Source organism: Leptodactylus fuscus, chromosome 9 (assembly GCF_031893055.1).
Source record: "Leptodactylus fuscus isolate aLepFus1 chromosome 9, aLepFus1.hap2, whole genome shotgun sequence".
Lineage (NCBI taxonomy): Eukaryota > Metazoa > Chordata > Amphibia > Anura > Leptodactylidae > Leptodactylus > Leptodactylus fuscus.
Genome location: NC_134273.1, coordinates 14,323,841 through 14,342,602, shown reverse-complemented (window position 1 = coordinate 14,342,602; position 18,762 = coordinate 14,323,841). Strand labels below are relative to the sequence as shown.

General features: G+C 40.6%; 1 protein-coding gene across 7 annotated transcripts in view; it reads left to right on the top strand.

Moving 5' to 3' along the window:
- Window positions 1–4,413: 4,413 nt before the first annotated feature.
- The window catches only part of ELAVL4 (ELAV like RNA binding protein 4), a 93,655-nt gene continuing 79,306 nt past the window's right edge, over window positions 4,414–18,762 (top strand). Inside the window, exon 1 of one of the 7 annotated variants that reach the window (XM_075286249.1) lies at window positions 4,414–4,679. In XM_075286249.1, the coding sequence (XP_075142350.1) occupies window positions 4,632–4,679 (48 nt within the window). In that variant the 5' untranslated portion in view covers window positions 4,414–4,631. Of the gene's footprint in view, window positions 4,680–4,702; window positions 5,230–12,496; window positions 12,568–13,016; window positions 13,213–18,762 lie in introns of those variants that run through there. The other 6 variants (XM_075286253.1, XM_075286248.1, XM_075286250.1 and 3 more) reach the window with 6 other exon arrangements.

Below are 18,762 nucleotides of genomic sequence, written 5' to 3'. Positions count from 1 at the left end.
ATTACTTTTGTGTTTCTCTATACATTGTATAATTTTGTGCCTCCCTATATATTGTATTAACCCCTATGTCTCTCTATACATAATCCCAAGTCTCTATATACATTGTATTAACCCCTGTATCTCCTTATACATAACATTAACCCCTGTATCTCACTATATATTGTATTAACCCCTCTGTCTCTCTGTTTATTGTCTCTGTATATCCCAAAACATTATATTACCTCCTGTATCTCGCTATACATTGTATTAACCCTTGTGTTTCCTTATACATTGTATTAACCCCTGTGTTTCCCTATACATTGTATTATCCATATGTCTGCAGTGTCTATACGTAGTGACTCCTGTCGCTCTCTATACATTGCATTAACCATGTCACCCCAGTGTATTACCCGTGTCTGCAATTTCCATACATTGTATTAACTCCTGTGTTACAAACTTCCACATCTGTCTTTTCTAGACAATCCCATCTCGCCCTTCTATCTTCAATGTAAGCCTTGTGTGAATTATATTAACCCTTTATCCCCACGCATGGCTTTACTATTAGCACTCTACTCTTCATACACATTCTATTCCCCCTTTAAAAAAGAACCTTTCACCACAACTACCAACTCCAACTCTTTCAATCCTACAGTCCCCTGCTTCGCAGATTCCACACACAGTTGGCATTTTTTCTCTAGCCCCCGCCGTTCCTGAGCTATCAGTCCTGTTAGTCTCAGCACACAATATGCTAATTAATCTCTGTAGTGTCCAGTGGGCGGTCCTAGACTGGAGCAGACAGACCGCCCAAAAACAGTAGAGAGCCTATGTAACATACTGGGTACTGAGACTAACACTGGGGACTGCTCAGGAAAGGTAGAGCATAGAGGAAAAAATCCAAGTGCACAAGAATCAGTGCCGCAGCACCTGGTAAAGGAGGCAAAGAGTTGAAGTTTGGTGAAGGTGATAACAGGTCCCCTTTTTTATAGCAAACATGGCTGTACTATCTTCATTACATTTTTCCTATACACTGTATTAAACTCCTGAATAGCAGACACATGTTCAGTATCATCTATGTAAACTCCTTCTGCATCTTACTGTCTGCACCTGGCCGCACTCCTTCTGTGACTACAATCTCTTTGGGGCTGTGGTGACCACGCGCAGCTCATGTATTGCTTAGAGGGGTTTTCTGGCAGAACATCTTTTTTTTTATAAAAGTCTGTTAGTGCTAATGATGGATTAATAAGTACACCCATATAACTTTGTCAGTGTTTGGAGTGATATATGGGTGTCTCTGGTTGCTGCTGCATCCTCTGCCTTTATTTACAAGGTGCAGCTTCCTGTGTAGCTACTACACTAGTTCTGTCTCACTCAGCCCCCTCCTCCTCTCTCACTCCTACACTCCCCTCCTTGTCTCACTAATCTAGTAATCCTGCCCATTACTAGCCCCTCCCACCCTCCCGGTCTCACTAGCCTTACAATCCCACCCATTACTAGCCCCTCCCTGTCTCACTAACATAGCGATCCTGCCCATTATTATCCCTTCCCCGTCTCCCTAGCTAACTTATTCTGTCCACTACTAGAAGCTAGGAGGAGCCGTTCCCCATGCACAGGAAGGATTGATGGGGATCGGGAAGGGGGAAGACTGATGGTGACTTTTTTTCTTTTTTTTTTTTTCTTTATGTAAATTGTGAGCCCCACAATGTACATTTTTCCCTATCAATATGTCTTTGGAATATGGGATGGGAATCCATGCAAACACGGAGAACATACAAACTCCTTGCAGATGGTTTTTTTGCCCTTGGAAGGATTTAAACACCAGGACTCTAGCACAGCAAGGCTGCAGTGCTAACCACTGAGCCACCGTGTGGCCCCTGATGGTGACTTTCTGTTTTGAAAGTGGTGAAACGGAATATCACCAGATTATTGAAAACTGTCCTTGAGGCAGTTATATGACCACTCCACAGATATGAGTAATTATAAAAAAATTTTAATTGAAGTAAATTAGAAGTTAGGCGTGGGGATAGGGGGTTTAGTTTAGGGGTTAATTCTCAGTTTATACTGGACAACCCCTTTAAGGGACCCCTCCAAAGTGACTTCTGCAGCACTATGCATGTCACTGCTGGAAAGACACACAAGGAGTGTTATGGCCCAGTGCTACTGATATCTAAGTAATGTATCCCCAGGATCATGGGTGATAGGTGTCATTGACAAGGTGACCAGGTGACATCTTTGTACACCACATGGGTTGAACATCAAAACCAAACGTGATCTAGAGTGAACAGAACTTGGAAACTAAAGAGTGTATCCGTGCACCTATGTGGCCCATCCAATTCAAGATGAAACCCCCTTTCTGTATACCCTTCACCATACCAATACTGTATCTGATCAGTCCTATAGAAGGTCTGCAGCGAGTGTCGCCACCTTCATCGCTGCATGCATGGGCTATGAGCCCATGAACCGGTGAATCCCCCGGTGGGCCCCGAGCCCTAACTGAAAATTTTAATATTATCAATGCAGATGCATTGGCCAGGGCCCAATCGACACCTGACCAATGCATTTGCCTCCACACACAGGGGCCCCCATTAGCTGATGCTGAAGCTGTACATATCAGAGGACAGCATGTGCATCTTCAGCATCAGCTAATGGCCTCTTCCTTCACTTACCTGCAGCTGCTATGCTGCTTTCCTATCAAAGTCTCGTCCCTGCTGCCCGGACTTCCTCCCTCCCCCTCCTCCTCACAGTGAGTCGTCTCTCACATCGTAGCATGTGGGGAAGACAGGAGCCTTCTGCTGCAAATGTTTCACTGCTGGAATATGTGAGTAAATTCTTTTGGTAAAATATGTATGTGTATGTGTGAGTGTATATATTATGTGAGTATATATATCATTCATTCCTATAAGTATATATATGATTTATATATGGCATATGAATGTATATAAATCAGTGGCATAACTACCGTGGTAGTGAGCAGCTGCCACAGGGCCCGGGACATAAGGGGCCCGGGACAGCCCGGGTTTTTTTTTTTCTTAATAGGCTTCTTAATATCCCCATACCTTCAAGGGCCCCATACCTTCCCTACCATAAGTAGAAGATCGGCAGTAGACAAATCACTGCTAGATGCAGGGCTGCAGATGCTTCTTGTAAAAGCTTCCGCACACAGCAGCTTTCTGTGTCACCCCTCCCCCTCTTCAGTATCGGAGAGTAAAGAGGCCACTGTATGGGGGGACCAGTGAAGTGGCCATAAAAAATTTTGCCCAGAAAACCCCTTAAAACAGGTTGTCTATAAACTGGAGTAGTCACTGTGGCGGCCGCCAGGGAGGTGTAAAAAAAAAATAAATTAAAAAGCATACTCACCTGTCCCCAGCACCCCGTTGTCCCCCGCATATGTCTGTTCAATTTCATGGCTTCATTTCTGGAAATCCTGTACCTAATTGGTCTCAGTGGTCACCTGAGGTGCAGGACTGCCAGCAAGAAGGTGCCAGCACGAAACCAAATGGACACTGGCGGGGCACAATGGAGCGCTGGGGACAGATGAGTATGCTTTTTTATTTATTTGTTTTTTATTTTACACCTCCCGCCCACTACATGAGTTGCTCCAATTCCTGGACAACAACTTTAAAGGATTTATCCATGTTTCTAATATTGATGGTCTGTCCTTAGGATAGACCATCAATATTACACCTGTGATGATACAACAGCCAGGACCTCTGCAGATCAGCTCTTCCAGGATAGCGTGGTTACAGGTAATGGTAACATTTCTAGGAGCCATGCTGTTCACTAGCCATACAGGCTGTAGCAGTGGGTTTAGGTAGTGCACATGGTATAATGGGTGAGCAGAATGGCTCCTGACATGTTATTACCTTTTACTGTCATGTCTCGGTACCGCTGATCTGCAAGGTCCTGATGGTGGACCCCTAGAAACAATTCCACTGGTGGGCCCTAGACACCCTGTATGAGCCTGCACCATACCTACAGGGACAGGTTATCATTCCTGGACAGAGTAGCAGTAATGTATTCAGCATGCAGGGCCACAGACCAATCTACCCTATTTGTATCATCGCTCGTGTCCTACAATGTGCAATGGCGACGCCAGACGAATTGCAGTTGCAATGCAACAATTCCGAGGCATGCATTCATTCACTCATTGGAATTAACCTCCAGAATCTACTGAGACTGCAAGCAGTTTCTTCTTCTTCCTTAGCAAGGGATGGGGGGGATTTCAGTGGGCAGTGACAAGTCATTTAGTATACAAGGGGTGATTGGAGGGACAGCAGGCATGGGTGCATGCTGCTAATATACCTGTTTTAGCACATCCAACCAAGAAGCTCCAGGTCCCTTTCTCTACCCAAGGTTATTTGCATGTTTGCTCGCGAACCACCTAGTGGATAGGCTTTGAATTGTTACTTTGAAAGAATACTTTTAACACCAGCCATGTTTGTAGCAGTGTAACCTTGCAAGAGAGCAGTCCATGCTGCTTTATCCATCTGTACTCTGTGTGCTTGATCAGGGGGAAAATCCAGCAAGCCGAATAGAAGCTCTGATGTGCGAACTCTAGGGAATCTTCCTATTGACTCTCTTGGAAAAGAACAATTCGGACAGACCCTTTGCAGACGGAGCATAGCAAAGGCTCCTTTTTCTTACTCTCTGGCAAGATGTTTGAAATCACCAGGACCCTTAATGCTGCTTTATTAAATAATGAGGTAACAATTTGACACTTTTACCCTTTTTTTTTGCGTGCTGACTTAAAACTGCTGTAATGAAGAATGATTCCCAATTTTTCTCCTAAATGAAGACCAATTAACCTGATTAAAAAAAAAAAAACAAAAAACTACTGAGGGTTTGTTGTTTTGTGGTTTTTGCGGAAAAAAAATCAAGATATTTTTTTTCTTCTTCCTCTTCCCTCCCATGATCTTGAAACCTCTTTGCAGCCAAGGGGGCTTCCAGTGTATTGCGTTTCCTAGTCCTTTTGACAGCATAGAGGTTAATGAGTGCGTCAGTCGCCTGCTGTTGCCTATGGTAGTACGAAGTATGACTTGCAAGCTGCCCAGAGTAGGTGTTTATTAATGCTGAATTGGCTTGTGGTGTAGCCCATCTGGACTATAAGAGACGCTGCAGATTTCTTGTGATGTTAAGATGTCCATACCGTTTGGAAAGGATGTTTGCTGGAGACAGGCTGAGAGATACGCTATGAATCCGTCCCTTTTACATGCATCTGCTGCCGCTAATGACTTACAAGGCTGCTCATTTAGGGTAAGGCAATCTAATCACCTTTTGATTCGATTTCCGAGGAATCGTCTGTGCACGAGTTCCTTGTCTATAATTTTTTTTTTTCCTTCCTTCCTTCTGTTTGTGCCTTGCAGTGTTTTCCTCAGCATAGCTGATCTTAGCAAGTGTAGCATCCTAATCGCTTCTTATGTCTTCTTGCCTATCTTACCAAGTTTAGACCTAAGAGGGTATCCTCAATGTCCAAACAGGATTTTGTATATAGAGGCTTGCAAGTTTTTGGATACGGAAATATTATCACTTATTATCCCCCTGATCTTCTAGATTTGGGTACCCCTTACCTATGCATTATGGGCAAAGTTGTAATTTTAACTTGAGACCCGATACCCCTTGGCCTGTCTAGTGGACTATTAATAACACCAGGCCATTTATCAAGGTGACAATTTTTCGACAATGTCGCTATTAATACCGTAAGCTCCTATAAAGGGTATTGCATTGCGTCACGCTGTCCTACTCATACTTGCAAGCTGTATATATACAAAGTATCCATATGTTGCAATTGTGATATTCTTATGCTAATGCCTTTGATGTTATCACCCCATTGTGTGTCTATCGTGTAGCATGTTGTGTTTTACATGTTATATTGGGTTGTATTGGATGGTGCTACGACCAAGGGCACCGATCATGCCAGTTTTAGGATGTGCTGGGGTTTTTTTTGTCACTGCCTTACCAAATATTTAGGGTTAACTGGTAACTTTCAGACTGGACAGATAGCGCCCCCTTACACTGTATACAGGGACTTTAATTCTTGCAGATGTGTCAGTCAGGGATCCAATAGCAAAAAGCAATCGTGTGGCCCATGATCATAAGAATCTGTCGGTAGTATGTGTGTGCTTAGATGGATAGAAGTATATAGTTTATAGTATTTATATATGTGCATATAGTATATAGCATACCCTATTTCCATATACTACAGTGAAATCTCTTAAAAGACCACCATTTTGAGAAGACTACCCCTCACCCAGACAGACATATGTTATGTATCCTGGCCATCATCTTTGAGAACACCACTTATCCAGACAGATTTTCAATCCTCCCTTATATTATGTAGGCTGGTCATACACCGCCATATATCCAGACGGATATTCAATCCCACCCTATATTCTATATCCTGCCAACTTATCAATGTAACCTTAGGTGGTCGTCTCCAAGAGGTTTCACTGTATATACCTTGGCTTTGCTTGTCCAGTTATGATGATATTAATATATTTACATTGTATCTATCTGTATCCTGTCTACAATATGAAAGTAAAGATGTGCTGAAAGGTGATATTGTACTAAGAAGTGACTATAAACACCTATATATTGTCTAGACCGCTCCGTCCTTATATGTTTTGACATCTTCCAATGGTAGAAGACGCATTGGTATCATAGAAGAATGGTTATGCTTCAATGGCTCTGTTTTACTTTCCCGTCATGTCTACGTACAATTCTGAACTGCGCCACCTTGACTATGGCGTCATTCGTTAATATTATGGCTAGCGGCGAAATTTACTACTGAAACCTATCAGAATTTAGCTTTTATGGTAGCATTGACGGGCAAAACAAGTATCTGATTGGTTGTTGGATTTTAATGTAGAATGTAGAATTTGGTTCGATAGGTTTGTGGATGGATAAGTAGATAGATAAACTGATAGATAGAACAATAGATAGAGAGATAGAACGATAGATGAGTAGATAGATAGATAGATCGATAGATAGATAGATAGATAGATAGATAGAATGATAGATAGAACGATAGATGGATAGATAAAGACATAGAACGATAGATAAATAATAGAGATAGATACGAGATGGATAGATAGATAGATAGATAGATAGATAGATAGATAGATAGATAGATAGATAGGAGATAGATAGATAGATCGGTAGATAGAATGATAGATGGATGGATAAAGACATAGAACGATAGATAAATAATAGATACGAGATAGATAGATAGATAGATAGATAGATAGATAGATAGATAGGAGATAGATAGATAGATGGGTAGGTAGATAGATAGATAGTATAGAACATATCAACTATTTTCTAAGTAAATATATTTCTATCATTGACATGACGTTCTCACCAGATGTTGGAGCCAACCCATCCAATCCACACAGGCAAAGAGGTCTGTGTCTCCTTACTAAAGGGCCACACAAGAAACATCTCACGATAGGTAAGACCATTGAGTTGCCTCAAGACCTTCACAACCTTACTGATGCCATTGGTTGCAGATGAATATCTAAACCACTGAAGGTTCCAGTGAACTTTGTTGGGGCCATGATCTGACAGTGGAAAGAATATCATTTCACCATAAACCGGCCATGACCAGGAGCTCTCCATAAGATTTCAGGCAGAGAGGTGAAAATAATTATCAAAGAGTTGTCCAAGAGCCAAGGACCGACCTGTGGAGAGCTACAGAAAGACCTGGAATCAAAAGATACAATTGTTTCAAAGAAACCACGCAAGACTCCATTGCTGAACAAAAAGCAAGTATAAGACAAGCCTATGCAATACTGAGAATATAGTCTGGTCAGAGGAGACCATAATGGAACTCTTTGCCATGATACATACCATGTTTGGAGGCCAAAAGACATTGCATATCACCCCAAAACACTAGACCATCCGTGAAGTCTGGAGGTGGGGACATTGTGGTGTGGGGCTGTTTTTTCAGCATACGGCACTGACAAACTTCATGGGATTAATGTACCGAGACATACTTGATAAAAATCTGTGGCGACCACCGGGATGATGAAGATGAAACAAGGGTGGAAATTTCAGACAATGATCCCAAACACAGTCAATGAAACTCTCAATTAATTTCAGAGGAAGAATATAAAGCTGGTACCAGTAACCTCAACCCAATAGAAAATCTATGGAAGGAACTAAAGTTCAGAGTTCATAGAAGGAGCCCCCGAGCCTTCTGGATGTCAACAATGTTTGTGTGGAACAATGGGCCAAAACCTGAGCAATGCCGGCCACTAGTGTCTCCATACAGGAGGTGTCCGAAAGCTGCATTACCAACAAGTATCAAATATCAAGTAAGCGAGGTCAATGCTTTCTCCCTCCATCAGTTCTCATTATTACACATAATTTACTTTATGGACATCTGTGGTCTGATGACTTTACCTGTGTGGATTGGATGGTTGTTACCGACATCTGCGGAGAATCCCATGTCAATAGAAAAATTGTGACATGTGGATGGATGGATATATAGATAGTTAGTAGATAGATAGATAGATAGATAGATAGATAGATAGATAGATAGATATGAGATAGATAGATAGATAGATAGATAGATAGATAGATAGGAGATAGATAGATAGATAGATAGATAGATAGATAGATAGATAGATAGGAGATAGATATGAGATAGATAGATAGATAGATAGATAGATAGATAGATAGATAGATAGATAGGAGATAGAGAGATAGATAGATAGATAGATAGATAGATAGGAGATAGATAGATAGATAGATAGATAGATAGATAGATAGATAGATAGGAGATAGATATATATGAGATAGATAGATAGATAGATAGATAGATAGATAGATAGATAGATAGATAGATAGGAGATAGATAGATAGATAGATAGATAGATGATAGATAGGAGATAGATAGATAGATAGATAGATAGGAGATGGATAGATAGATAGATAGATAGATAGATATGAGATAGATAGATAGATAGATAGGAGATAGATGGATAGATAGATAGATAGGAGATAGAGAGATAGATAGAAAGATAGATAGATAGATAGATAGATAGATAGGAGATAGATAGATAGATAGATAGATAGATAGGAGATGGATAGATAGATAGATAGATAGATAGATAGATAGATAGAAGATAGATGATAGATAGATAGATAGATAGATAGGAGATAGATAGATAGATAGATAGATAGATAGATAGATAGATAGGAGATAGATAGATAGATAGATAGATAGATATGAGAGAGAGAGAGAGAGAGAGAGAGATAGGTGATGGATAGATAGATAGATAGATAGATAGATAGATAGATAGATAGATAGGAGATAGATAGATAGGAGATAGATAGATAGATAGATAGGAGATAGATAGATAGATAGATAGATAGATAGATAGGAGATAGATAGATAGGAGATAGATAGATAGATAGATAGATAGGAGATAGATAGATAGATAGATAGATAGATAGATAGATAGATAGATAGCTGTTGTGTATCCATTGGTGATAGAATATTTATGGCCTAGGATATCTGTATAGATCACTTCTCATGCTAGTATGCGTCATGTGTAGTATATATGTCATACATGTCACGTACTACTTCCATGTGACATTGCTTTTGCTAATCTCAGGGTCTGCGCCTTGCATAGCCTATGACTTCTGTTTTTGACTATTCCATCCAATGCAGGATTCCAAGAAAAGTCAAAAGTTCTGATTGTTTTATAGCTGGAGCCTACAAATCTCAGAAGCTTCCACCGCTGGTGTCTTTGATTTCCAAGATTAGTAGATACATTAGTGAGATATCATCTATTGACCTAAGAGTCCATTGCAGTGGTATACATGTATCCCCAGTGCCGGAGTATCATACATGTATCCCCAGTCATACATGTATCCTCTAGTCATTGCATTGGCTGTACCCTCCATCACGTCTGACTCCTTGGTTTGGTGGAGACATCTCGTGCTCTCAGCATTTCTCTAATGACTTTTCTCTGTGTTTACATTAATCAATAAGGACAAAAATCCCTTAAAAAGCTTCCTGCACATTATGGAGCGTCTTATATCTCGGGGCCTCCGGGGAGAATATACAAATGTATCAGGAAACTAAAAAGTAGAAGCCATTGTATAACCTTGTAATAACTCTTCCCTTCTAAGCCATTCGTTATCGATCTTCAGATCAGTAATAGACAAGTCGTGTCCCGAGATGCTTCCTGTAAATATGAGGCAACTAATGGACTCAGAAATGGAGGTTTGGAGACGTTGCTGTTCCTTGCTTCGGGTCACTGTTGGTTTATCTACTTTGCATTATGTATGTCTTAATAGTGTGATGGTAATGTAGTCGCATTGGATACGGCATATATCTTGTACATCGATGTATAAATAGTTACAACTCCTTGGTTGATTACCTACACGGCTTATTGGTCTGGTCCGTACTACTTGAGGAGCCATGTTTTTCCAATAGGCCACGCCCACTACTAACATGGGTGGTTGTATAAGAGCTTGTGATGTGTTTACCATGTAGGCAAACTAGGCACGTGCCTAGGGCGCCAAATTTTATTTGATACCAAACGCTATTGATTCCACATAGCATAACCTAAAACCTAAAGTGGGTTGGATGTAATAGTTATAGGGACTGTAGATGGGTATTTTAGGGTGTATCTACATCAAGTGCCCAAAATACAACCCACTTTTATTCTCAATCATCCTAATTATGGACATACACCCTTAACCAGTCTTGTACAGTTCAGGACGATCACCATAATACAATAAAACCTCTTCGAGAGGACCACCCAAAATTGTATTAAAAAGTGGTTCATGGGGTTGGTCTTCTAAAAGAAGAAGGCTTGTATGGCAAACAGAACTTGTGGTGAGGGTGCGGTCTGGTTTTGGTCTTTTGGAGAGTTTCAGTTGACTCTTGTCTTCGTTCTTGTCCTATGTTGACTCCTACATTGACTAGATTTTCTGTATCTCCGAGCCGGTCATCCTACACGTTGCGGGTTTTATTATTGTAAGAGGACAAATATGCTTTACGCTCATTTTTGGTTCTTTGGTGGTTTTTCTCCTGTGTTTGCAAAAAGTGGTCATCTATAGAGAGTCGAATGACCCTCGATAGAAATAATCCCGAGACGTACTGTAACGTCTAAGCGTTATAGTAGTGTAAACAGTGGTGCACCCCGCCCCATCATGGCTGAATCAACGTTTCGCACCTTGTATGGCGAGCTTATCCGATGGTCAGGGCTACCTTCCATCATCCTTGTATACTCTGCTGAAAATAAGGAATCAATTCCATCTTCTTGTCGTTGTTGTCAACTTTGCCCCAAAGACCCCCCCTTTACCCAGTCCGGATTTCTTATTGTCAAAACCTCACCTCTTGAAGACCGTTCTGGTAGACAATTTTTTATGCTACATACAAAAATACAATCATGGTGGACAATTCACACCTTCTTGGTCTTCACTTTAATCGTCACTGGAATTGGACGTGGAGGTCAGAGGAACAACTGGTGTCCAAAAGCGGTAGAGAGAGAACATCTTGGCAGGCAAAGCTATCAATCATCCTCAAGAAGTTGAGAGGTCGCACGAATGCACCAGCAGGCTCCTAAAAATATAATCTAAAAATATTGTTATAAAAATATTTAAAAAATAATAAAAATAATGAATAAAAAATAGTATTTTTATTCATATGACTTCCTTTAATCCCAACCCTAGATTTTTTATTTTTTATTTTTTTGCAAGTTTCTATCCTATCACCTCCTTTCTCAATTTCCACCGTCACGTTTTTCACTTTCATTCAGCTCACGGTGTAATGTTAAAATCAATAATTTGGATTAGTACAGTTTGCATGCTAGAAATGACCCGTGATCTGATACTTTGGAGGTAGAAGGGCCCAGCTGGTCATTAATGACAAAATACAAAGCAAATTTCAGTGACCGTCCCCGAGCCATTAACCCCTCAGGCCCCGGCAGCAGCCTATTCAAAGCAACAGACAGCCAAGCCTCTTGCAGCAGACAAAGAGTTAAGCTCCCTAGCTGTTAGAAGACAATTTCAATAGCACCTTGGATAGCTCCGCCTTCCCCATCTCCCTCGGCCAATCCGAGGCAGCCTTTATCTGACAGATAGTCCCATAAATGCATGCAAGCAGCCAGCCAATTTTCTAGCTAGGCTCTATCCAATTTTCATATCTACACCCTACTTTCGAGAGGCATCCACACCGTCTCTCTCTCTCTCTTGTTTTTTTCTTTTCTTTTTTTTTTTCTTTCCTTATTTTTTTTCTTTACATTTTTTACTTATTTTTTTTCCGTCCCCCTTCATTTCGATTCTCGCGGCAGACGAGCGCCAGTTTACTATTTATTTATATATTTATTCTAATTTTTTTTTTTTTTTCCCCACTGGATATTTTTTTTTTTTCCCGGGTTCCTGGATTTGGAAAAAAAAAAAAAAAAAACGCATAAAAGACATTACAACAACTAAAAAAAAAATCGACACAAAAACTATTTTTTTTATTTTTTTGAACTCCAAAAAAAAAAAAAAATATAATAAAGCGTTAACTGTTGCAAGGAGAAAAAGTCGGAGCCGGCGGCGAGAAAATATTAACGGTTAAGAATGGTGATGGTAGGTATGGCATTTCTTTGATGTTGTTTGAGTTCCGTGTCTCGATACGTTGTGTCTGCCTCTCTTGTTCTATGGGCATTGATGTTTCGATTTATTTATTTCATTTTTTTTGTGTGTGCGATTTGTCACGTGCTAATCGGCTGTTTTAGCGTATGCCTACGATGGTCAAGGTCATCGCGATATAAGACAAAAAGCATCCTGCATGCCGTCTCCATATAACCTGTGAATTCGTGTCTGTACGGCTTCTTTTCTGCCATTGTGCTTCCGCACAAAGACTCTCGTCAAAAAAAAAATCCTAAAAAAAAAAAAAAATTGCTAATTTCGGTTGGTCCGCTCCATCAGTATGGTAATCTTTCAGGAGAGTAATATATAGGGGCTTGGTAAATGCTGCATATTGTATTTCAGAGTTCCCTGCCGTGACCTCATAAAGGAGGAGGAGGCTGGCGTGTGGTTGAGCGCGCACTCTGTGTATGTATGTGTGTGAGTGTGTGTGCGTGTGTGTGTGTCCTTCGTAGCATCTCTTGCCAGCAGTACTGTAAGAAGGAATGTCAGTTTTTACATAACGCTCTTTTTGGTTTTGACACTGTGACAAGCTTGAAGGCTCCATCTCAATAGTCACAGATGGAGTGGAATGGCTTAAAGATGGTAAGTGCCTCCTATCCCATCCTATCCTTTACCTTCGTTTTTTTTTTTAGAATTTTTTTGCAATTCCGACGCTAAGCCCTTCTTCCATACCGCATCTGTTTGTTTGCTTTTTTTTTTTTTTTTGATGTTACACGGTTCGTTCGTGTCGAACGCGTGACTGCTGTGTTGCCTCCTCTCTAGGATAGGACCTTGACAACTATAATGTCAGTGCACGTCTATCACGGAACGACTTGCCGCTGTGTAATCTTCATTTGAATTACATGAGTCTTTGGCCGTGTCCGGATTTAAGAGGAAAAAAAAACAAAAAAAACCACGCCTTTGCCGCAGAATGCCCATATGTTAAAGAAGTGCAGCTGTCTTTTGGTAGCGAGCGTGTAGCGACTTGACGCTCCTTTTGTGTGCTATTCTCACAATGGGTGTAAAGTGCCACACTTGAATCTTTGCAAGGCATTTCCCTGAACGCTGCAGGGACACGGGGGCACAATGTATCTTACACTTCCCCCTAAACCGCTTTGTAGACTTGGACCTTTAAAGCGACTTTCCCTTTTGCTTCCAATTTGAGGATTCTTTCTCTCCTCCGAGCGCCTTTCTTCCTTCTTAAGGAATTGTCTTTGTCTGCTTGTTTTGATGGGTGTAAAACAAACAAGATTAGATGGAGCATTCTAAGCGAAAGCTATCGCTCCGAGGGGAAGCCAGAGAAAGGTTGCCCAGGAAACGACTAGGGAGAGAGCGGAGATAGGGGAGCAGGTGGCAATCATTTGGGAATATAGCGAGCGGCGTGAAAAAAAAAAAAAAAAAAAAACAGGGACTGGGGTTACCGCTATTATCTGCACTGCTTTATAGCAGTCACAACTTTAATTATTCCGTACCTATAGGTGCTAATTACATCCCCGCACAGATGTACCACGAATTACCCAACGCTATTCTTAAGCATCTGTCTCTCGCTATCTTTTTGTGTTCCGTTCCCAAAGAGCGAAACCTTGACCAACAATGGAGCAACCCTATAAATACGTATAGATAAAAGCACAGGCGCGCTATAGAACGTCGTACTGTGTATAGTTGCGTATCGTGGTAGTGGAATATTTTTCCGATTTTTCAACTTTTGCGGTCAAGGTGGAAGGGGGTTGTAACAATAGTTATATTAGATATTTCAGAATGGGCTTTACAGCAGCCGCAGGGGGTTGAGATGAAACAGTCCCCCCTAGTTGGGTTTAAGCAGAACGTTCCATGAGCTTTTTTTAGGGGCCCTATAGACCTTTATAGGATGTCTTTCTGGAGATGGCTTCATGTCACCCAATGTCACCCTATATACCTTTATAGGATGTCTCTAGAGATGGCTTCATGTCACCCTATATACCTTTATAAGATGTCTTTCTGGAGATGGCTTCATGTCACCCAATGTCACCCTATATACCTTTATAGGATGTCTTTCTATATACCCTATACACCCTATATACCTTTATAGGATGTCTCTCTAGAGATGGCTTCATGTCACCCAATGTCACCCTATATACCTTTATAGGATGTCTTTCTATATACCCTATACACCCTATATACCTTTATAGGATGTCTCTCTAGAGATGGCTTCATGTCACCCAATGTCACCCTATATACCTTTATAGGATGTCTTTCTATATACCCTATACACCCTATATACCTTTATAGGATGTCTTTCTATATACCCTATACACCCTATATACCTTTATAGGATGTCTCTCTATAGATGGCTTCATGTCACCCAGTGTCACTCTATATACCTTTATAGGATGTCTTTCTATATACCCTATACACCCTATATACCTTTATAGGATGTCTCTCTAGAGATGGCTTCATGTCACCCTATATATCTTTATAGGATGTCTTTCTATATACCTTATACACCCTATATACCTTTATAGGATGTCTCTCTAGAGAAACCCTCATGCCACCAAATGAAGGAATAAAATAATGTAGGCATTGGACGTGGCAGCCTATAGTCAAAAAGTACTGTGACGTTATGACAATAGGCAAGTCGATACATTGTGTCTCATGGAATTTTTACGTTTTTTTTAAATTCCGTGAAATTTTCTTTTTAAATTTTTGGAATGGTGTTTTGTTTTTTTTTAAATTTTGAAAGTTAAGAGAATAGAGGATTTGAGTGTTCGGTGTCTAAGCCTTTGTCGAGTAAGGAAATACATTCGTACAGCCGTACGGGGGGACATATAAACCCTATAATCATAATATATGTTTCACTCCAGTGCACACAACAACTCAATTTCCATCGTGTCGGCTAAATGAATAATGTTATAGAAAAGCTGGCGATAGTCTATCATGGAGAGACAACTGGTACTCGCAGGGAATTGTTGCATTGTGTTTCTCGCCGGCGTACATGACATCCTATAATGCCTTATTGTATCTCTTAAATATAATTTGCGCTTGTCTGTGCATTAGGTTATTTTTTCGTGTGTCTGTGTATTGGGTGTTGGTTCATTATGGTAATTGCTTTTGGGCCTTGCTGGAGCCTGGGGTGGAATGGTTTTGTATACGTTGTGGATATTATGTGGCTGTTGTACCGTTTGGGTTGTAATACTATGAGATAGCTATGGATAGCGCTGGCCTGAAGTGGAAAAACTTAATGATGCTGTGATTAAGTTACTATCCAGGCTATGGCCGGACTAAGACTTCCTGTTTGTCTGTTGCAAATGACATTGCCCAGAGCTTCCTGGGGACGGGAAAAGAAATATCCTCATTTTACTGCACTGTGGTACGAGGCTGGAGGAAGGTGTGACGGAAACTTCAGCCTAAGATTTGCAAAAAACATGAGAGTGGGCAAATGGGTTGGGTTTTGACTTGGTTGGCAATCTTAATCAATACTGAATCAATCTATACTCTATAGGTGGTCTGACCATTGGATTTACCTTCAGGGATAGAGAGAAGTCACATTTGGTCATATACTTTGTAAGACGGTTGCAAGGCATGGGGGTAGATGTAGATGGGTTGTGCAGACATAACATTTATTGCCATGGACAGTCGCATATCCTGGACATGGAATGGTTAAATCCCTAGGTCGTATATTGCTATAAAGTCAGGTCTATGGATACCTTCCACATGGTGGCAAGACAATGACTTCACCCAGTTCAGCACCACGGTCAGCAGCCTAAAGGCCTTGGTCAATCCTAAGTATTCTCATCGAGCCTACAAGTCTTAGAGAGCGTCGTCGTCTGTTTTTGTGAATCTGAGACCCAATTCCTCTCCTTCCCTTTGTTCTGAAGTGATGAGTGTCTCTCAGCAGCCACCGATTTCCATGAACACCCCCTCCTCCCTTTTATTCTTTACCTCTTTGTTTGCCAAATGCACAGAGCATCGGCACAGTCATCTTGCCATGTCCTGCACCAGCAGCTCGGCTTCGTTCTCAGTGTGGACTGTGGAGTGGAGTGGTGTCCTCTCCCCGCTGTGGGTTTAGCTTCTTGGCTTATAGTCGTAGCAATGTGCCTGGGAAATAAAAGAAATATAGATGAGAAATATTCCCCCCGGGGGGGATATAACGACCCCCCCAGCCCGGCTCGCTGGCTGACTACCTTTCCCACAGTTATTTGTCTATGGGACACTTCCATGTGTAGACGTATTGGATAAGTGCTGCAATGCAGTATTTTTTTTCCAATGTCATTAGGGTGTTTAGGGTTAGCCGAAGATTGTATTTTGTGGGACGTCGTAGAAAAACATGTCCAATTTCAAGCTGCCCATCAGATGGGGAAGGAGGGGAACAAATCCTCAAATTCCTCCTCCCTCTGTTTTTGTGACCAATTATCCACAAAGGTGACAGCCTGTGAAGGTTAAACCATTGGCCCGGTCTCTCGTTTCCTTTACTACGGGATATTTACGTAATCCTTGTGTTTGGGAATGCCCCATAAGTGAAATAAATGCACCCATAATAAAGTAATGGCTCGATCCCTGGTCTAGTATTATAGGATACGTATGAACTTTCTAACAATCATAAAATAAAATAATAATTTTAGAAGAATAACTAAATCACAAAGACTGGATTGAGCAGAGCTGAGTTTGCTACGTAGCACATGCTCATATAATATGGACTTATCCAGGACTGCAGGTACCTATATAGCGGCACATCTATTAAGCCCCTTTTTTTCTTCTTTTTGTAGGTATTGCGCCACATTTACTGTACAATTGCACCCTTAGCCAAAACACTGGCCTCGTCATTTTTAGATTTGTTGTGAAAAAGGGGCGTGGTTTACTTTGTGTCACTTTTTGCGACACATTTACAAGGTGCTAAAGAGGCACAACAGTTTAAAAAAAAAAAAAGCAAAAGAAAAAAATCCATGCAATAAATTTTGTGCAAGGTTTAGAACGCAAGTGCACCTTTTGCTTTGTCATTTTTAGATTTGTTGTGAAAGGGGGGCGTGGTTTACTGTGTGTCACTTTTTTCAACACATTTGCAAGGTACAAAACAGGCACAGCAGTTTTAAAAAAAAGCCAAAGAAAAATAATGCCATGCAATAAATTATGTGCAAAGTTTATAATGCAAGTGCATCATTTTCCTTGCCATTTTTAGATTTGTTGTGAAAAAGGGGCGTGGTTTACCGTGTGTCACTTTTTTCAACACATTTACAAGGTGCTAAACAGGCGCAACAGTTTAAAAAAAGCCAAAGAAAAATAATACCATGCAATAAATTTAGTGCAAATTTACAACACAAGTGCACCTTTTTCCTCGTCATGTTTAGATTTGTTGTGAAAAGGGGGCATGCTGTTACTGTGTGTCACTTTTTGCAATACATTTACAAGGTGCTACACTGGCACCACAGTTTTTAAAAAAGCCAAATAAAAAAAAAAATCCATGTAATAAATTGTGTGCATTTTATTTAATGCACGTGCACCTTTTTCCTCATCATTTTTAGATTTGTTGTGAAAAGGGGGCGTGCTGTTACTGTGTGTCACTTTTTTCATCACTTTTACAAGGTGCAAAACAGGCACAACAGTTTAAAAAAAAAGCCAAAGGAAAAAAAATCCATGCAATAAATTTTGTGCAAGGTTTATAATGCAAGTGCACCATTTTCCTTGTCATTTTTAGATTTGTTGCGTACAGGGGGCGTGCTGTTACGGTGCGTCACTTTTTTCAACACATTTGCAAGGTGCTAAGCAGGCGCAACAGTTTAAAAAAAGCAAAGGAAAAATAATGCCATGCAATGAGTTATGTGCAAGGTTTATAATGCATGGGCACCTTTTCCCTCGTCATTTTTAGATTTGTTGAGAAAAGGGGGCGTGGTTTACTTTGTGTCACTTTTTGCAATACATTTGCAAGGTGCTAAACAGGCACAACAGTTTAAAAAAAAAGCCAAAGAAAAACAAATCAATGCAATAAATTTAATGCAAGTGCGCCTTTTAATAAATTATGTGCACACCTTGCCGAGGCCAAAAAAAAAAGTGCAATGACAAATAAGGTGCAAAAAAAGTGCAAAATTGCTAAATAACCCCTACTGAGTTTTATCAGTAATGCTGGTGCTAAAAGAAACCGGTGTGTGGCCAATTCAACTCTGCTACACCATAAAATAAACT